Genomic DNA, 16,230 nt, shown 5'->3' with positions numbered 1-16,230 from the left:
CTACTGTTGGCGAAGAAGAAGGAGAAGTAGAAGAAGAGGGGGGAGACATGTCCGGAGGCAGGAGGAGAGGAGGAAGGTAAAGGGAGTGGAACTGAGGGTAGGAACTTTGAATGCTGGCAGTATGACTGGTAAGGGGAGAGAGTTAGCAGATATGATGGAGAGAAGGAAGGTTGATATATTGTGCGTGAAAGACTTAATGGAAGGGGAGTAAGGCCAGGTGGATCGGAGGTGGATTCAAATTGTTCTATCATGGTGTGGATAGGAGGAGAATTGGAGTAGGGGTTATTCTGAAGGAACAGTATGTCAAGAGTGTTTTGGAGGTGAAAAGAGTTTCAGACAGAGTAATGATTATGAAGCTGGAAATTGGAGGTGTGATGATTAATGTTGTTAGTGCATATGCCCCGCAAGTTGGGTGGAGGAAGATACATACAGGTAGATTACATTCTATGCAGAAGAGTCAACCTGAAGGAGATTGAAGACTGCAAAGTAGTGGCAGGGGAAAGTGTAGTTAAGCAGCATAGGATAGTGGTCTGTAGGATGATGTTAGAGATCAAGGAGAGGAAGAGAGTGAGGGCAGAGCCATGGATCAAATGGTGGAATTTGAAAAAGGAAGACTGCAAGGTTGACTTTAGGGAGAAGGTGAGACAGACACTGGGTGGTAGTGAAGAATTACCAGACAGTTGGGAAACTACAGCAGATGTAGTAAGAGTAACAGCAAGAAGGGTGCTTGGCGTGACATATGGACAGAGGAAGGAGGAAAAGGAAACCTGGTGGTGGAATGGGGAAGTACAGGAGAGTATACAGAGGAAGAGGATGGCAAAGAAGAAGTGGGATAGTCAGAGAGAGGCAGAAAGTAGACAAGAGTACAAGGAGATAAGGCGCAAGGTGAACAGAGAGGTGGTGAAGGCTAAAGAAAAGGCGTATGATGAGTTGTATGAGAGGTTGGGCACTAAGGAGGGAGAAAAGGACCTGTACCGATTGGCTAGACAGAGGGGCCGAGGTCAGAAAGATGTGCAGCAGGTTAGGGTAATAAAGGATAAAGATGGAAACATACTGACAAGCAAGGAGAGTGTGTTGAGCAGATGGAAAGAGTACTTTGAGAGGCTGATGAATGAAGAGAATGAGAAAGAGAGAAGAGGCTGGATGATGTGGAGACAGTGAATCAGGAGGTGCAACGGATTACCAAGGAGGAAGTAAGGACAGCTATGAAGAGGATGAAAAATGGAAAAGCCGTTGGTCCAGATGACATAGCTGTGGAAGCATGGAGGTGTTTAGGAGAGATGGCAGTGGAGTTTTTAACCAGATTGTTTAATGGAATCTTGGAAAGTGAGAGGATGCCTGAGGAGTGGAGAAGAAGTGTACTGGTGCCGATATTTAAGAATAAGGGGGATATGCAGGACTGTAGTAACTACAGGGGGATAAAATTGATGAGCCACAGCATGAAGTTATGGAAAAGAGTAGTGGAAGCTAGGTTAAGAAGTGAGGTGATGATTAGTGAGCAGCAGTATGGTTTCATACCAAGAAAGAGCACCACAGATGCGATGTTTGCTCTGAGGGTGTTGATGGAGAATTATAGAGAAGGCCAGAAGGAGTTGCATTGCGTCTTTGTGGTCCTGGAGAAAGCATATGACAGGGTGCCTCGAGAGGAATTGTGGTACTGTATGAGGAAGTTGAGAGTGGCAGAGAAGTATGTAAGAGTTGTACAGGATATGTACGATGGAAGTATGACAGTGGTGAGGTCTGTGGTAGGAGTGACGGATGCATTCAAGGTGAAGGTGGGATTACATCAGGGATCGGCTCTGAGCCCTTTCTTATTTGCAATGGTGATGGACAGGTTGACAGACAAGATTAGACAGGAGTCCCCGTGGACTATGATGTTTGCTGATGACATTGTGATCTGTAGCGATAATAGGGAGCAGGTTGAGGAGACCCAGGAGAGGTGGAGATATGCTCTAGAGAGGAGAGGAATGAAGGTCAGTAGGAAGAAGACAGAATACATGTGTGTAAATGAGAGGGAGGTCAGTGGAATGGTGAGGATGCAAGGTGTAGAGTTGGCGAAGGTGGGTGAGTTTAAATACTTGGGATCTACAGTACAGAGTAATGGGGATTGTGGAAGAGAGGTGAAAAAGAGAGTGCAGGCAGGGTGGAATGGGTGGAAAAGAGTGTCAGGAGTGATTTGTGACAGATGAGTATCAGCAAGAGTGAAATGGAAGGTCTACAGGACGGTAGTGAGACCAGCTATGTTATATGGGTTGGAGACGGTGGCACTGACCAGAAAGCAGGAGTCAGAGCTGGAGGTAGCGGAGTTAAAGATGCTAAGGTTTGCATTGGGTGTGACAAGGATGAATAGGATTAGAAATGAGTACATTAGAGGGTCAGCTGAAGTTGGACGGTTGGGAGACAAAGTCAGAGAGGAGAGATTGCGTTGGTTTGGACATGTGCAGAGGAGAGATGCTGAGTATATTGGGAGAAGGATGCTAAGGATAGAGCTGCCAGGCAAGAGAAAAAGAGGAAGGCCTAAGAGAAGGTTTATGGATGTGGTGAGAGAGGACATGCAAATGTTGGGTGTAACAGAACAAGATGCACAGAACTGAAAGATATGGAAGAAGATGATCCATTGTGCCGACCCCTAACGGGAGCAGCCTAAAGAAGAAGAAGAAGGTTATGTCTTTTCCTGCTCATGATTATCTAGCTCACTGACAGTGCAATAACAGGTATCATAATAAATCAGTACAGACAGACAGCTTACTTAATCCATCCATCCATCCATTTTCCAACCCGCTGAATCCGAACACAGGGTCACGGGAGATTGCTGGAGCCAATCCCAGCCAACACAGGGCACAAGGCAGGAACCAATCCCGGGCAGGGTGCCAACCCACCACAGGACACACACAAACACACCCACACACCAAGCACACACTAGGGCCAATTTAGAATCGCCAATCCAACTAACCTGCACGTCTTTGGACTGTGGGAGGAAACCGGAGCGCCCGGAGGAAACCCACGCAGACACGGGGAGAACATGCAAACTCCACGCAGGGAGGACCCAGGAAGCGAACATGGGTCTCCTAACTGCGAGGCAGCAGCGCTACCACTGCGTCACCGTGCCGCCCAGCTTACTTAATGTTACGTAGAATTCTTCTTCTTTGATTCAAAAGTTCAATGCTGAGAATTCATAGTTTAACAATTCACAAATGTGTTCACTTCCTATTATAAGGCCAAATAGTATTTTACATCTACGTATGTAGGTAAAAGCTTATTTATCGGTGCTATTGTGTGGTTAGTAAAAAAAGTAAATGATCATAAATAATTTGAGAATCATTGATTTTAAATTGTTAATGAGAGAATCATTGATTTTAAATTGTTAATACCATTTCAGAATAATCACAGAATGGATGTAAACTTCTGTGATCTGTGAGTTCCTCTGTCAGTCATAAGAGGCAACCAAAAGAGACTGGTATTAAGATCGTCCTCCATTCTCAAATCTACTTCTCCAAAATCTTAAAAATCAACAGTAACAAATGGAGAAAGGAAGCCAACCCCCAAAACTGACAGAAAATTGCCAGTATGTAGTGAATAATAATGTAGTAGAAGGTAAAGAATGATATATTATATATACCGTTATATATTTTTGCATTACAATATCATGAAAAGCTGCATGTTATGAACTGTCGTTAAATGGAAAAGATTTTCTCTTTACATATTTTCAAAGGACTGCATGTACAATACAAACAAATTGGGATTTTAAAGAGAATGGACAAGCTGAATGAAAACATCTGCTACATGATTATAGAGAATATTGATCACAAACATAGAAAAGTGACACCTTTCCATAGATTTATGATATAATAAGCAGTACCATAATATAAAAACTTAAAATTAATAATTATCCTTTAATTATTTGCATTATTTGAACATTCACAAAATAGCACAGTATTATAGAGACTCTTCTGAAGAAAATACAACATACTGAAAGTAATGTACTGTAGTTGATACTTGAACAACTGTGTGTGCTTGAAACTCACTCACTTTTCTACTTGAGTTAATGGCCTCCAGCAACATAGCTTTGAGTGCCTATTATTTTATTTATGCCCCTTTGCTTGGTTGAAGAGAAAGTTGTGATAACATCTTTGGGAACAGTGACAGTTGCCTTTAGAGTGCATTGCATCAGTTTGGAGCTCTAAGATGTGACAGATCATTTATAAAGATTTTGATATCAAGTATGAGTTAAGACCTCTGGCACCTTGCTCAACCATGAAAGATTTAGAATGCTACCTTGAAGTGGAATACCCTTAATGTGGAGTTTTCATGATTCCCTAGTTTTCTGCATTTCTGTATTTCAGCAATCCGAAGACATTTTCCCATGTTTCATGGCCAAACTGACGCAATAAATAAATAATTGCATTTTGCTAGCGTCACAAAGCTTGGTATTAGGTTAGGTAAGTACTGCTGGTCTTACTTGAGAGCCCACAAGGACTTGCTTCTCTGACTTCACCCTATGTGGCTAGCGTGAGTACAGCATAATGTATTACCACAGTGTGTGTAATAATAATAATAATAATTCATTACATTTATATAGTGTAATGATCTGTGTGAGATTCTGTAACATATAGAGAAATTGTGAGCAGGAAATAAAACAACATAGGGTTGTGCAGAAACAAAGACTGGGGTCAAAGCTGAAAATCAGGAGGACCAATTAGACAAATGAGAAACAAAATGCCAACATGTATTCAAACATGAAGTCCTAATCCTAAGTCTTTTTGGAAGAACCTTTCAGTTTTCTCTCTGCTAAGGAAAAAAGGCAGAAGGTGCCACAGACAAAATCAGGGACAAGCAAAGGGTCTGAATGCCAGAGTGACAGAGAGAGTGAAAGGAGTCAGACTTCCAACCATTAAAGCAAAATACATGAAAAGAGAGTTAGAAAAAAGGTCCTTCTACTATTTTGATTTGTTTTCCCCTAACTACTTTACTTAATATGTTTGTTTTGTGAGAGTATTCAATACGTGGATTCATTTTATACTGAACCACCATTCTAAACAAGTTGGGCATGATGATGCAATATGTCATGTTAACCAACAACTAGGATAACAACAGCACACAATATGGATGTGGCCATGGAAGAAGAGCACAAAATGGTGGTGTCATTGACAAAAACTCCGTTTAAAGAGCTCTTTCTAAAAGCGACTCACACAAATACAATCACTGGCACCTGCCTGTCTGCTTTAAACACAATCGTGTGCACATATCATGTTCTTATTGAATGAGTAGTGTGACCACAAAGGGCCCCAGTGAAGCCCCAAACCCTAGACCCAGTAACACACCACATATTATTACAATAAAATCAAAGGTATTTATTCACACCAAAGTACTTTCCAATGAACTGCTCTCCAATTATAGCCACAATTACAAAGCAAATACACAATTCTTCCTCCTCTCGTCCTCCACAGAGTGTTGCCCACTGCCTCCCGACTCTGACTCATTAATGTAAGGCAGCGGGCAGTGAGGATACTGGCAGTGTTCAGCATTCAGGTTTAGTCATAGAAGGGTGAGAATGAGGTCACATTGCTAACAAATAAGTGAAGAAATCATGTCAGTCTTAATTTTCTGTAACTGCAATGTATTGTAAATGATTGGAGATTGTTAAAATATTATGTTAGTTTTAAAATATGCAAAATTGTGTAAAGAAGAATTTATTTTAAAATGGTGGTAGATTATATACAGTAGCTGCATTACTCTGAAAAGGCATAGACTTTCAAAATGTATTTTATTTAAATACAGTGTGTTTTAGATGCAGTACATATATAGAGAGCAAAGATGTCTTTTTTGCAACAGTCTGAAGAAATGGGAAATCTGCGCAAAATTTGGCAGAAGGGATTTGCATAAAGGGAAGTGTCACATACATGCACTTTGGGGACAGCTTAAAGGTTCTGGTGGTGGTAATTCCTCGCCAATCTGTAGGGAGGCGCTGTATACTAATGCCTCTTTTCTTCCTCTCTCTACAGACTGGATGACTGACCACCCTAATGCCTCTGACGTCACATCCGGTATCTGTCCACCTGGACCCACCCCTTCCTGCCCGGCTTGAACTTAACCGAACGTGTTGCCATCTTGGAGAAGTTGCTCTTGAGACATTTTGTTTTTCCCTTCCTAACGCCTTTATACTTTGTGTTTGCTTTCAGTTATATGGGGTTTGCCTGCAGGTGCCCCAACATTTTAGGCCTGTTTGTGTTTTTCATTACAACAGATACACGCACATACACACACACATTCAAATTTAAACCTACAATATATATATTAGATAAAATCTTCTACAAGGTACACATTAAAATTGACATACTCCAGCTTTTGCTCAAACAGTTTCTATTAAAAGAAAAAGATTCAACTTTTGAAAAGAGTTACAATTTAACTGAATGAACACACTTGAATTAAAGTTGTATCCAGTTCAATATTTTAGCTTGTGATGAATCAATACAATCCAGCAAGATGATGCTTTGTCTTTAAACACAGGCCAGCATAACGGGATCCGCTACTCTGACACAGTAGGTAGCACTGTTGCTCCATTGTGCTTTGACTGTGGCTCTGTTCTTAGCTGGGACCTTTCTTCGTGTACACTGAATGTTGTTCTCACGCTCTTCTTCTTTTCTTTTAAATCACGGGTATAAATTGATTTGAAACAGTTAACTGGCACAGGGGGGGTCAGTATAGGTGTGTATATCATTGCAAGTGGTGCTATGGTCAGTTTCATGCATGCTCATGTTATTGCTGACTGGGCTAAGGCTTCCTGAGCACTTTTTTTGGAAATCTGGATTAAAAAATAATTGCATGAAATTGAACAACCTGCAGTGGTACCAAACTTAAAGAAATTAAGACTCTGGCATTTAATAAGTATTCTTCTCCAAATGTTTGTAACTTGATTTTTGTTCCTATAGCAGAAGGCTGATAAATAACCATTGCTACTAAAGCCTTAGAACTGAAGAGTCATATCTGTGCTATTATCATTGTAACATACATTAAATATCTTTGACAAGCTGCCTATAAGGTACAAAGCGAAAACGATGGGAAGCAAACACCTCTCACACAAATGGTGTTCACAGGCTCACCAACTGCCAAGTGTGAATGTAATATTGATGCCTTCTATGAAGAATGAATGTTTCATACACAGCAGAAGACACGTTAACCTATGCAAGCCCCTTATAAGAAGTAGTATACAGTCATCTAAATGTGCTCAACCAGTGCAATGGACACATCAACTCCCAGCATTCACACAGCTAAAAAGCTGGTGTTAGTTTAGTTCATCCTGTGCATGCTGTATCTTTGGTTTTAAGTAAATAAGATATTTGATAATCAACTTTTTTGAAAGATTAGTGGTGTTATGGATTCATTTTTATTCCTCCATTAAACATTTTTAGTATTTTTAGTCTAGTAAAATGAGATCTCAAATATCCAAACTCAGGTGTCCCCTCAAATCAGGGAACATTCTAAACTACTTTAGTTTATAAACTACCAAAATAATCCAAAAATTTGCATGAAGAAGAGAAGGTACTTCATTGATTCCATTATATCTAATAACCTCAAAACACAAGTGGCTTTTGGAATGAGGTGGATTTTTACATTTCACATTTATTTTTATGTCTCATAAAAAGAAAAGCAAAGAAACACAAAACAAACCGGGAATAAAAAATAACAAGTGGAGAACTATTTTTTCATTATAAAACATTCTGATGGAAAAGAAAGAGTATACTTTTTGTCTAAAATGCTGAAACATTGGTGGCCTAAAGAATGGAGTCAATGAACCGATTGCTAATTTTTACTGATTTACACATCAGAGTATGTGAAATATTTTGGTGGTAGAAGAGAATCAAAAGTATTCTGTATAACACAATACACCACAGCCTAATGAGCTTACAATACACTCAATTGAACCAGGCCTGATTTAAAAATAATGCATGATATATAGTTTTAGTGTTTGAAAATTCAGGTTTAAGTTAGCGTGGCTGTTCTGTTGAAATGCCTTATTCCAGGTAATAAGTGGGCCCTACATGACACTGATACTCTGCCAAGGTTGGTTCCTGTCTTGTGGCTGATGCTGTTAAGATTGGCACTGGCTCACTGTGACCTGCACTGGATTAAGGGGGTTTTAGAATGTCTTGTAGGCTGCCATGCATGACTGTTAGAATCTGAACATATTTTATTTACTGTAGTCACCACGTTGGGATTCTAAAATTTGCCATTTAGAAATCAATTCTTATTGCTACTATGCTTATATTTCCTTGCTGGGAGGTCCATTGCTATGGCACTATGCAATTTCTAGGGGTGTGTGTGTGTGTGTGAGAGAGAGAGAGAGAGAGAGAGACTCTACGTGTGGCATTATGCTATGGTTGCCATTTTATTTAAAAGTGAGCTCAACATCAGGAAATTGTCTGAATTTGTTTACAAATAAAGAAAATGCTACTTCATGAAAAACTCTATTCTTGGGCATTTAAATGCTATATAAGGAAATTTCAGGTTTTGACAGCTTGGCTGTTTAAGGGATTCTGAGTCAGTCATTATCCAACCTGCTATATCATAACACAGGGTCACGGGGGTCTGCTGAAGCCAATCCCAGCCAACACAGGGCGCAAGGCAGGAACAAATCCTGGGCAGGATGCCAGGCCACCACACACACACCAAGCACACACTAGGGACAATTTAGGATGCAAACTCCATGCAGGAAGGACCTGGGAAGCGAACCCAGGTCTCCTAACTGCGAGACAGCAGCGCTACCACTGCACCACCGTGCTACCGGGATTCTGAGTGCAGATCAAAAACAACATTTATGTTATTATTAGTATACCAGACTGAGCTTGCATAAATCGAAATTTTGGATTGAACTGAATTTAAATGAATTTAGTTGATGTTAATGCTGGGGAACATACAGTATATGGTATGAATTTCTGTGTTTTGTCCTTTAAATAAATCTCTACCATTTGATATTACCATGAAGGTTCAATAAGGTTTGCATAGACAGATCTAAACAGCTAAATCAAACCACCATTGTTTTGTCATTCTTTTACTGTGTGTGGTCTGACTGTGGCAACCCTGCTAATATAATTTGAGCTACAGCTGTCAAAACTGCCATTAAATTAAAGCCAGTGGTAAGATAGGAAATTTACTTTTATTTGCATATGAAGGCCTACTCTTTGTGTTTCATCACAGCTGTCAGAGCTAGCAAATATGCATTGGTGATAAAAAGTTTATGCATCCTTTAGAATTATCTGTACTCCGACATTTGTTAGTCATCTTTGTCTTTCTGCCCTGCTGCAGGTTTTCTGTATTGCTCTTTATGGGATAAAAACACAAAATAGAAGTTATCATCTGCAGTGAAAATAAGCTTATGGTAACATGGCATGCCGTGTTTATCATTTTTGGACTATTCACATTTGTTTTTAAAGGCGTTTATGTTTTTTATTCTGTGGTGGGCTGGCGCCCTGACCGGGGTTTGTTTCCTGCCTTCTGCCCTGTGTTGGCTGGAATTGGCTCCAGCAGACCCCCGTGACACTGTAGTTAGGATATAGCGGATTGGATAATGGATGGATGGATGGATTTTTTTATTGTCTTTCTGGTGACTGCATTTTAGGCGGTGGGCATTTCTTTTATGGTTACTTTGCCTATTGCTGGTCATGTGACATAGGGAGTCACATGACACAGAGGTCACATTACTTGTTTCAGCACCTTTCACCTATATAAGATGGAGTTGTTTGCATCCAAGAGTTTAGTTTCACTATGAAGGCATACATTACAATTAGAGCTGGTTAGTAAAAACAAGGTTTTGTGAGGACATTTTTCATTGTTATTTTGCCTTTGACTTTTGATATGTTTTTGACTTACAGTATACTCCTACTGTATCTGTCACTAATGCTATTCTCAACTCTGCCAGCGTAATACATTAAATAAAGCTGATTGCTTCTGTTCATCTCTTGGCAATTGTTCTCTTTCCAGTCCTCTTTGGAAACTATTTCTTTCAAGGTATCCATAATACTATTTTTTAAAGACCACTTTTGTTTTTTCTTCTTTTTTTGTTTATAAATTTTAATTTTATTTTTTTTAAAAACAGAACATTACAGTGGAATACTACTCAATCATACAAATAATATTAATTACAGATACAACCATTACTTCAAAACCAATATAGAGAAAACAAAAGAAAAATAGAAATTCAAAGGGGAAAAAGCAAAACAAGATGCAAAACCTACCAAAGAGAAATAGAAAAAGAAGACAGACGCATCGATGTAAATATTTCAGATAGTCAGGTACCATTTCATTTGGTTTCTATTTGGGTAATGGCAATTTTATAACACTTCCTCCCTAAAGGATATCAATCTCTCATTCGTCTTTAGTCTTCGGCTATACAGTATGCTAGTATATGTTTTGTTCTATAGTGGTTTACATTAATAGGAAATAAAGATGTTTTTAGTTCACAACTATAAAAGCCCAACTCTGTTTTGTCACTTTCTTTTTAATTCACTTTTTTATGTAATGTTTGCTTTCTTAATTGTACCAAAATACTGACAGTTAATGCTCAGTAGAGCAGGCACAGGTACAAACGACACTGAGTGCTAAAGAGCGACAGGTACTTCAGTGTTGTCCATTTGTGTACTTGTTAGATTTACATTTACATTTATTCAGTTAGCAGATGCTTTTACCCAAAGTGACTTACAAAGGAGGTGAACATGATCGAGTAAACATAAGTTTGGGGGACTGTTCTTAGACAAGTGCATTATTAGAACATAATGGCTTAAATTACCTGAGCATTGACAAACAATAGAATATTAAACATCAAGATAAAAACAAAGAATTTAACTCTGTCTGGCACAGATTAATGTCTGCATCATCCAGTGATCATTTAGCAAAACCAGTTTGTAATTTCCGGAGTAACGCAAGAAATCACAGAAACTTACTCAATTCATGAAGGAATCTAATTAAAAGCAGAGACTGATTGGGACAAGTCGGGGAACCCAAGGCTGAACCTGAAAACCCCTGCTTTTAAAGTGAGCTTAAGGGAAAGTGAGCATGGATACGTCTGTGAGGGGACCCTGTGATGGGCTCACTCCCCACCCTGAATTGGTGGGCTTGAGAATGTTATGTCACGATATATTCCTGAAGATGCATGGGGAGCTGCTGTTTTGCTCCCAGCTAAGCATTTACTACTTTAAAATGAACATATTGAACTGTAAATCTGAGAGGAACATGCACACCCAAAGAATGTAATGCTCACATGCTAGCTGTTTTAACAAAATATATTACTGAAATCTTTCTGCAAGGTTTTAGCTACACTTGCTCAAGCTTAAATTTAATTAAAATATCTCCAAGAAAACAGAATTTGCATTTCATTCCATTATAATCTTTTTTTTTTTTTTTACTATTTTTATTTTCGTTTTTTTATGTACCCAAAAATGGTAACATTCTCAAGAAAAGATCTTGATGAACAATAGAAGACATCTCAGTTTGCAGTTATTTTTTTAGAAGCATCCTGCACGTTTTTGAAATTGTTAGCGGTGTTTTGGTAACTTCATCGTATCACCACACTTTCACTTTCCCTTTGTGAGATGATTTTCAAGGTTTCTGCCATACTGTTTATAGCACTGGCATCCATTGCTTGTCATGGGATATGGGCATGGCATGATGTGTTAACTTCATTGCTTTACCACAATAAAAGATTGAGGCACCACTAGCAAGATTGTCTGAATTTTACTAAAGAAAAACAATTTTTTATTTACTGTTGATTTTTCTTAATACAGTTCTGGTCACTGTTTTTTTATTTAGGTTTTAGTGGACTGGCAAAAATCTTGACATGTATTTATTCATGCAGTGATTGTCTATTTTGCTTTATATACGCCTTTAGTTCCTTTGGATGTCAGTTCAAAGTTTCAGATAGCTTGTAGGAAGGTCCAGGGACTCTTCCAACATCTGCAAAGAGCTAATTGAGTGGGTTTCTCTGCTTCTAGGCCTACAGTTTTTTTTTATCCTAACTCCAAATAGGGTGGTGACTCAATTTCTGCAACGAAAGCCATAAACAATAAAACTACTGATCCCTACAGGCTCCTCACTCATCAAGCTAGATACTGGAGCCGTTCCTTCCTTAACCCTCCATCAGGCACAAGTGATCTAACAGGCACACAAATGACAAAATTTCGGATATCTCATGTTCTGATTGGTGGAGCTGGACACGCCTCTGAACCAACCTCACACATCATGATGAGTAATCACAAATTCAACATCGTGGAAGGCAGATATGGTGTCAGAGATCCCACAGGCACATTGAGCCCAAATATGTCATTAGTGACAAAACAGGATTTTTTTATTTTTTACTTTTGCCTTACTTGTCTGAGACTTTCTATTACCATATGTCACAATAATGCATTGTCATATACAGTATTACTTTATATTTAGTCACCATTCCTATTAGGCACATTGCACCTAATAGTGCAATTTCGCTCCATATGTACGTGAGAGCATGAAGATGCTCTCCAAAGAACTTGCAGCCAGATGGAGACAGTGGGAATGCCAAGGCATCTTCAAGCAAGATTGCAAAAATATTGCCCGCATAGAGAACAGGCAGAAAATGAAGATGAAAGAAACACTTCAGGACCATCAGCAAAAAGAAGAAGGTGCTCTCCAAGTACCAGAGACAGCGGTCACAGAAGGCTTTCAAGATATGAATGCAAAAAATGCCACACTGCACTTTGTTTGGAGCATGTCATTTTGGTCTGCAAGTCATACTTCGGAAACAAACCTACAGAGTAAAGAAGGGGAGTTTTTTTCAGTTACATGAAGATAACGTACTTCTTCCATAAACATTTGTTTCAAAGAACATCCTCAGGGTCATGTACATAATATTTTGCACAATGTTCTCAGATATTTTGTCTTTTGTTAAAAGTGGAATAAATGGATAAAGTTATTGCAAATGAAATCATGTGTAGTATGTACAGGTTGTATTTTTAATGAATTACACCAAACTGTTGATATATATATACTGTATAAGCACTCACATTTTGAATTCCTATTTTGCAGTAGTATTTCTGACATGTGCTTGACAGACACCTTGCGCCCGTACGTGTGACAAATTGCATAGCGCCTGATGGAGGGTTAAAATAAGTTCCATTTGTACTTGTGGCTTCCAGTTTCCCGTGACTGAGTCTCCTATGTGTGGTCTGAATTCTTGTCTGAATTCCCTCTCAAAGTGCAAGACTTATCGTGCTGTGCAATCTGCTAGTGGGTTTACTTTGAAATAGTCTTGTATTAAGCAGTAGAGATTATGCTTCCAAGGATATATATAAAAATCAACATTAGAAAAAGAAGGACAAAAGCAGAGAACCTGCTCTTTTACTCACGTGGAATTTTGTTCAGCTCATTCATGAACTTGTCCTTCATCTTAGAGAAGCCATTCTCCTTCCCTGCTTCCCCAGGACCAGCTGGATGTGTGGCATTAGTGATGGTGGTTGACGCAGTAGCAGTCGATGGTGGCGCTGCCAGTGCTTCCCTGCGACCTTCAGTCATTTTCTCACAGGGCCACCAGATTCAAGCTATTAAAGAGAAAATGAATTACCTCATGAGTTTAGGATAAGTATAAGAACACTGTGTACCCCTGCTAGGTAGATTTAATTATAGATGGCTTTATGACTATGGTAATTAATTCACAATTTATGGATTGGAAAATTCTTCAAAAGACTGGTAATTTTCAACTACATGTTCTTCAAAACCAGATACAAATTTTAGGTACACAAGTACAGTTTAAGATTTTATTAATTTATGTGTGTTATGCCTTCTCCTAGCAATTGCTTTCCTCAATTAATAAGATTTTGAGAAAAAGCAAACTCTCTCATCAGTTCACAGTGAAAGACAAAAAAAGATATCTTGCAAAATTTTCAGCGTGTCTTGACCCTGGCAAGCACCATCATCAGAGTAATTAGTTTGGCAAAAATAGCCTGTGATTATGGAGTAAAAAAACGATGGATTAAACAAATGGTGGGAAAAAATAATTATGTTGTAAAGTACAGCAAACACCTTTCATTAATTTTTTTCTGTGACTTTTTTCACAAAACTCATGAAAGTGAATGAAAAATAAAAATTTGAATAATGAATTCTGTACAGATGTTCTTATTTTATTACATTGGCATGTGAAGACACATTCAAATGGCCAATATGTCACACTCCTACTGGCATTCCAATTAGCAAAAAATAAGTAAAGCAATAAACTACAAATGTGTAAAACATCAAGTCCATTAATGATGATGAAAGGTTGATGCACTGTATTTAGAGGTAAAGAAAAATCAATAATCAATCAATAGTTTGCTGTGGCCTGTAAGCGTAATTGTTTTCATATGTACTGTATATGCTCAATGTGTACACACATACACATATATTATTTAATATAACATAATCCAACTTGCTTCATCCAATTTAAGGTCACGGAGGCCATGGCCTTTTCTAGCAACATAAGGCACAAGGTAGGAAGCAACACTGGATGGCACAACAAGTTCATTGCATGGTCCACCTCACGCTCACATATTCCTTCTCCCAACATGCAGTGTCCTATTCTTGTTTGAATTAAGCTGAAACTTGATGTTTAACACACAATAATTCAGCAAAACTAGTTTTTCTTTACATAGTCCATACATCCATCCATTTTCATGTCCAGATTATAATCAAGTATTATTAGGTCACAAGGGTCAAGAGAGATTCCTGACAGGAACAGTCAGAGGTAAAGCTGGACAAGGTGCCAGTCCATCACACAGCACACACAAACAACATTGTAACAACTGACCTAACAGTTTGCCTTAGAAGTCTTTTGAGAAACACATATGAATTTGGGATAAACATGCAAAGGGCATACATAATGCACAAAGGTTTGGACTCAAACAGGAGCCCAAGTACAATTAGGCAACAGTAACTGAGACATCCTGAAGTTCAGATAAATTAGAAATGCCATCACAGTGTAGAAAAAAAGGTTTTAAAATATTGTATACCATGTTCTTGCTTCCTCCTATATTTTGGAGTGGCTACATCACAAGTCGTAACCTTAGATCTTCTAATAGTAGTCTGCTCATTATTCCAAGAGCTAAGCAAAAAAGAAGTGGTGAGGCAGCCTTTTGCCATTATGTGTCAAAAATCAGAATACTTTACCAATAGAGATACACAAGGTTAACACTGTGGAACATTTTAAAAAACTCCTAAAAAAAACACTTTTTTAATTTAGAATTTTGTAGCTCCATTTTAGTTGTATTCCTAATAGAATATATATATGCATAGACCTATCATATTCTTCACGGGAATTGCAATCATTATCAATCTCTACTTTCTTTTCTGGTTTTCCTGTAGTGTCGTTTTGCGCCACCAACACCTGTTTGAGGCATTGTGTAGCCACTGTGGTCCTCGAATGAAGATGGGTGCCCTAGCTATCAAAGAGACCTACTGTGACACATCCTCTAGGACTGGGGTGGCGAACTCCAGACCTCAAGTGCCGCAGTGGCTGCAGGTTTTCATTCTTACCATCTTCTTAATTAGTGACCAGTTTTTGCTGCTGATTACTTCTTTTAATTAACTTGACTCAGGCTCCATAGTTGTTTCTTTTTCTTTAATTAGCAACCAAACAATAATGAGACACAAAACAAGCCACAACATGACCAGCTCCCCTGTGCCCAACACACAATATCTTAAATTAAAGAGAGGTGATGGTCTTGGTAAGGTTCATCTCTCAGGTCACCAAAACATTTTGACGGTGCTCTTAGAAAGAACAGAAAAACAACAGTTTTCGAAATGTGTGCTGTGTCAGAATGAGAGCAGCAACAAGCCATGGAATTAAATAATGGGTTTAATTAACAGCACATCTCATTTCTGCTTGGCTGTCATTTAATGAAGAAAGGAATCAATTCAGAGGACTGAACTCTTCTAACAGAGCTATTAAAGTGATAGGGAAAAAGTTAGTTAGCAGTGAAAACTGGTCAAATATTAGGAAAAGGGTTAGAATGAAAACCTGCAGCCACTGCGGCCCTCCAGGCCCGGAGTTCGCCACCCCTGCTCTAGGATGTAGCCTAAAAAAAACAACACCTTAAGAACATTTATATTAGGTAGAATGTCCAAGGGGCTCTATGCAGTCTTTTGACTTTGGAACCCCTGCAGATTTTGTTATTTTTTCCTGGTGTATCTGGATCTTTTTTAAATGTTTTTTGCCTTCCCAGTCATCTGACCTTA

General features: G+C 38.7%; 1 protein-coding gene across 8 annotated transcripts in view; it reads right to left on the bottom strand.

The window, feature by feature from the left end:
- syt1a (synaptotagmin Ia) overlaps positions 1-16,230 on the bottom strand; it is a 1,226,547-nt gene that overhangs the window by 228,168 nt on the left and 982,149 nt on the right. For all 8 annotated transcript variants that reach the window (XM_028817071.2, XM_028817014.2, XM_028817013.2 and 5 more), the window contains one exon: positions 13,371-13,562. In XM_028817071.2, coding sequence (XP_028672904.1) covers positions 13,371-13,536 — 166 coding nt within the window. In that variant the 5' untranslated portion in view covers positions 13,537-13,562. The remainder of the gene's footprint in view (positions 1-13,370; positions 13,563-16,230) is intronic.

Source organism: Erpetoichthys calabaricus, chromosome 1, assembly GCF_900747795.2.
Source record: "Erpetoichthys calabaricus chromosome 1, fErpCal1.3, whole genome shotgun sequence".
Lineage (NCBI taxonomy): Eukaryota > Metazoa > Chordata > Cladistia > Polypteriformes > Polypteridae > Erpetoichthys > Erpetoichthys calabaricus.
The sequence above is the reverse complement of the archived record's forward strand: the minus strand, read 5'-3'. Positions and strand labels throughout refer to the sequence as shown.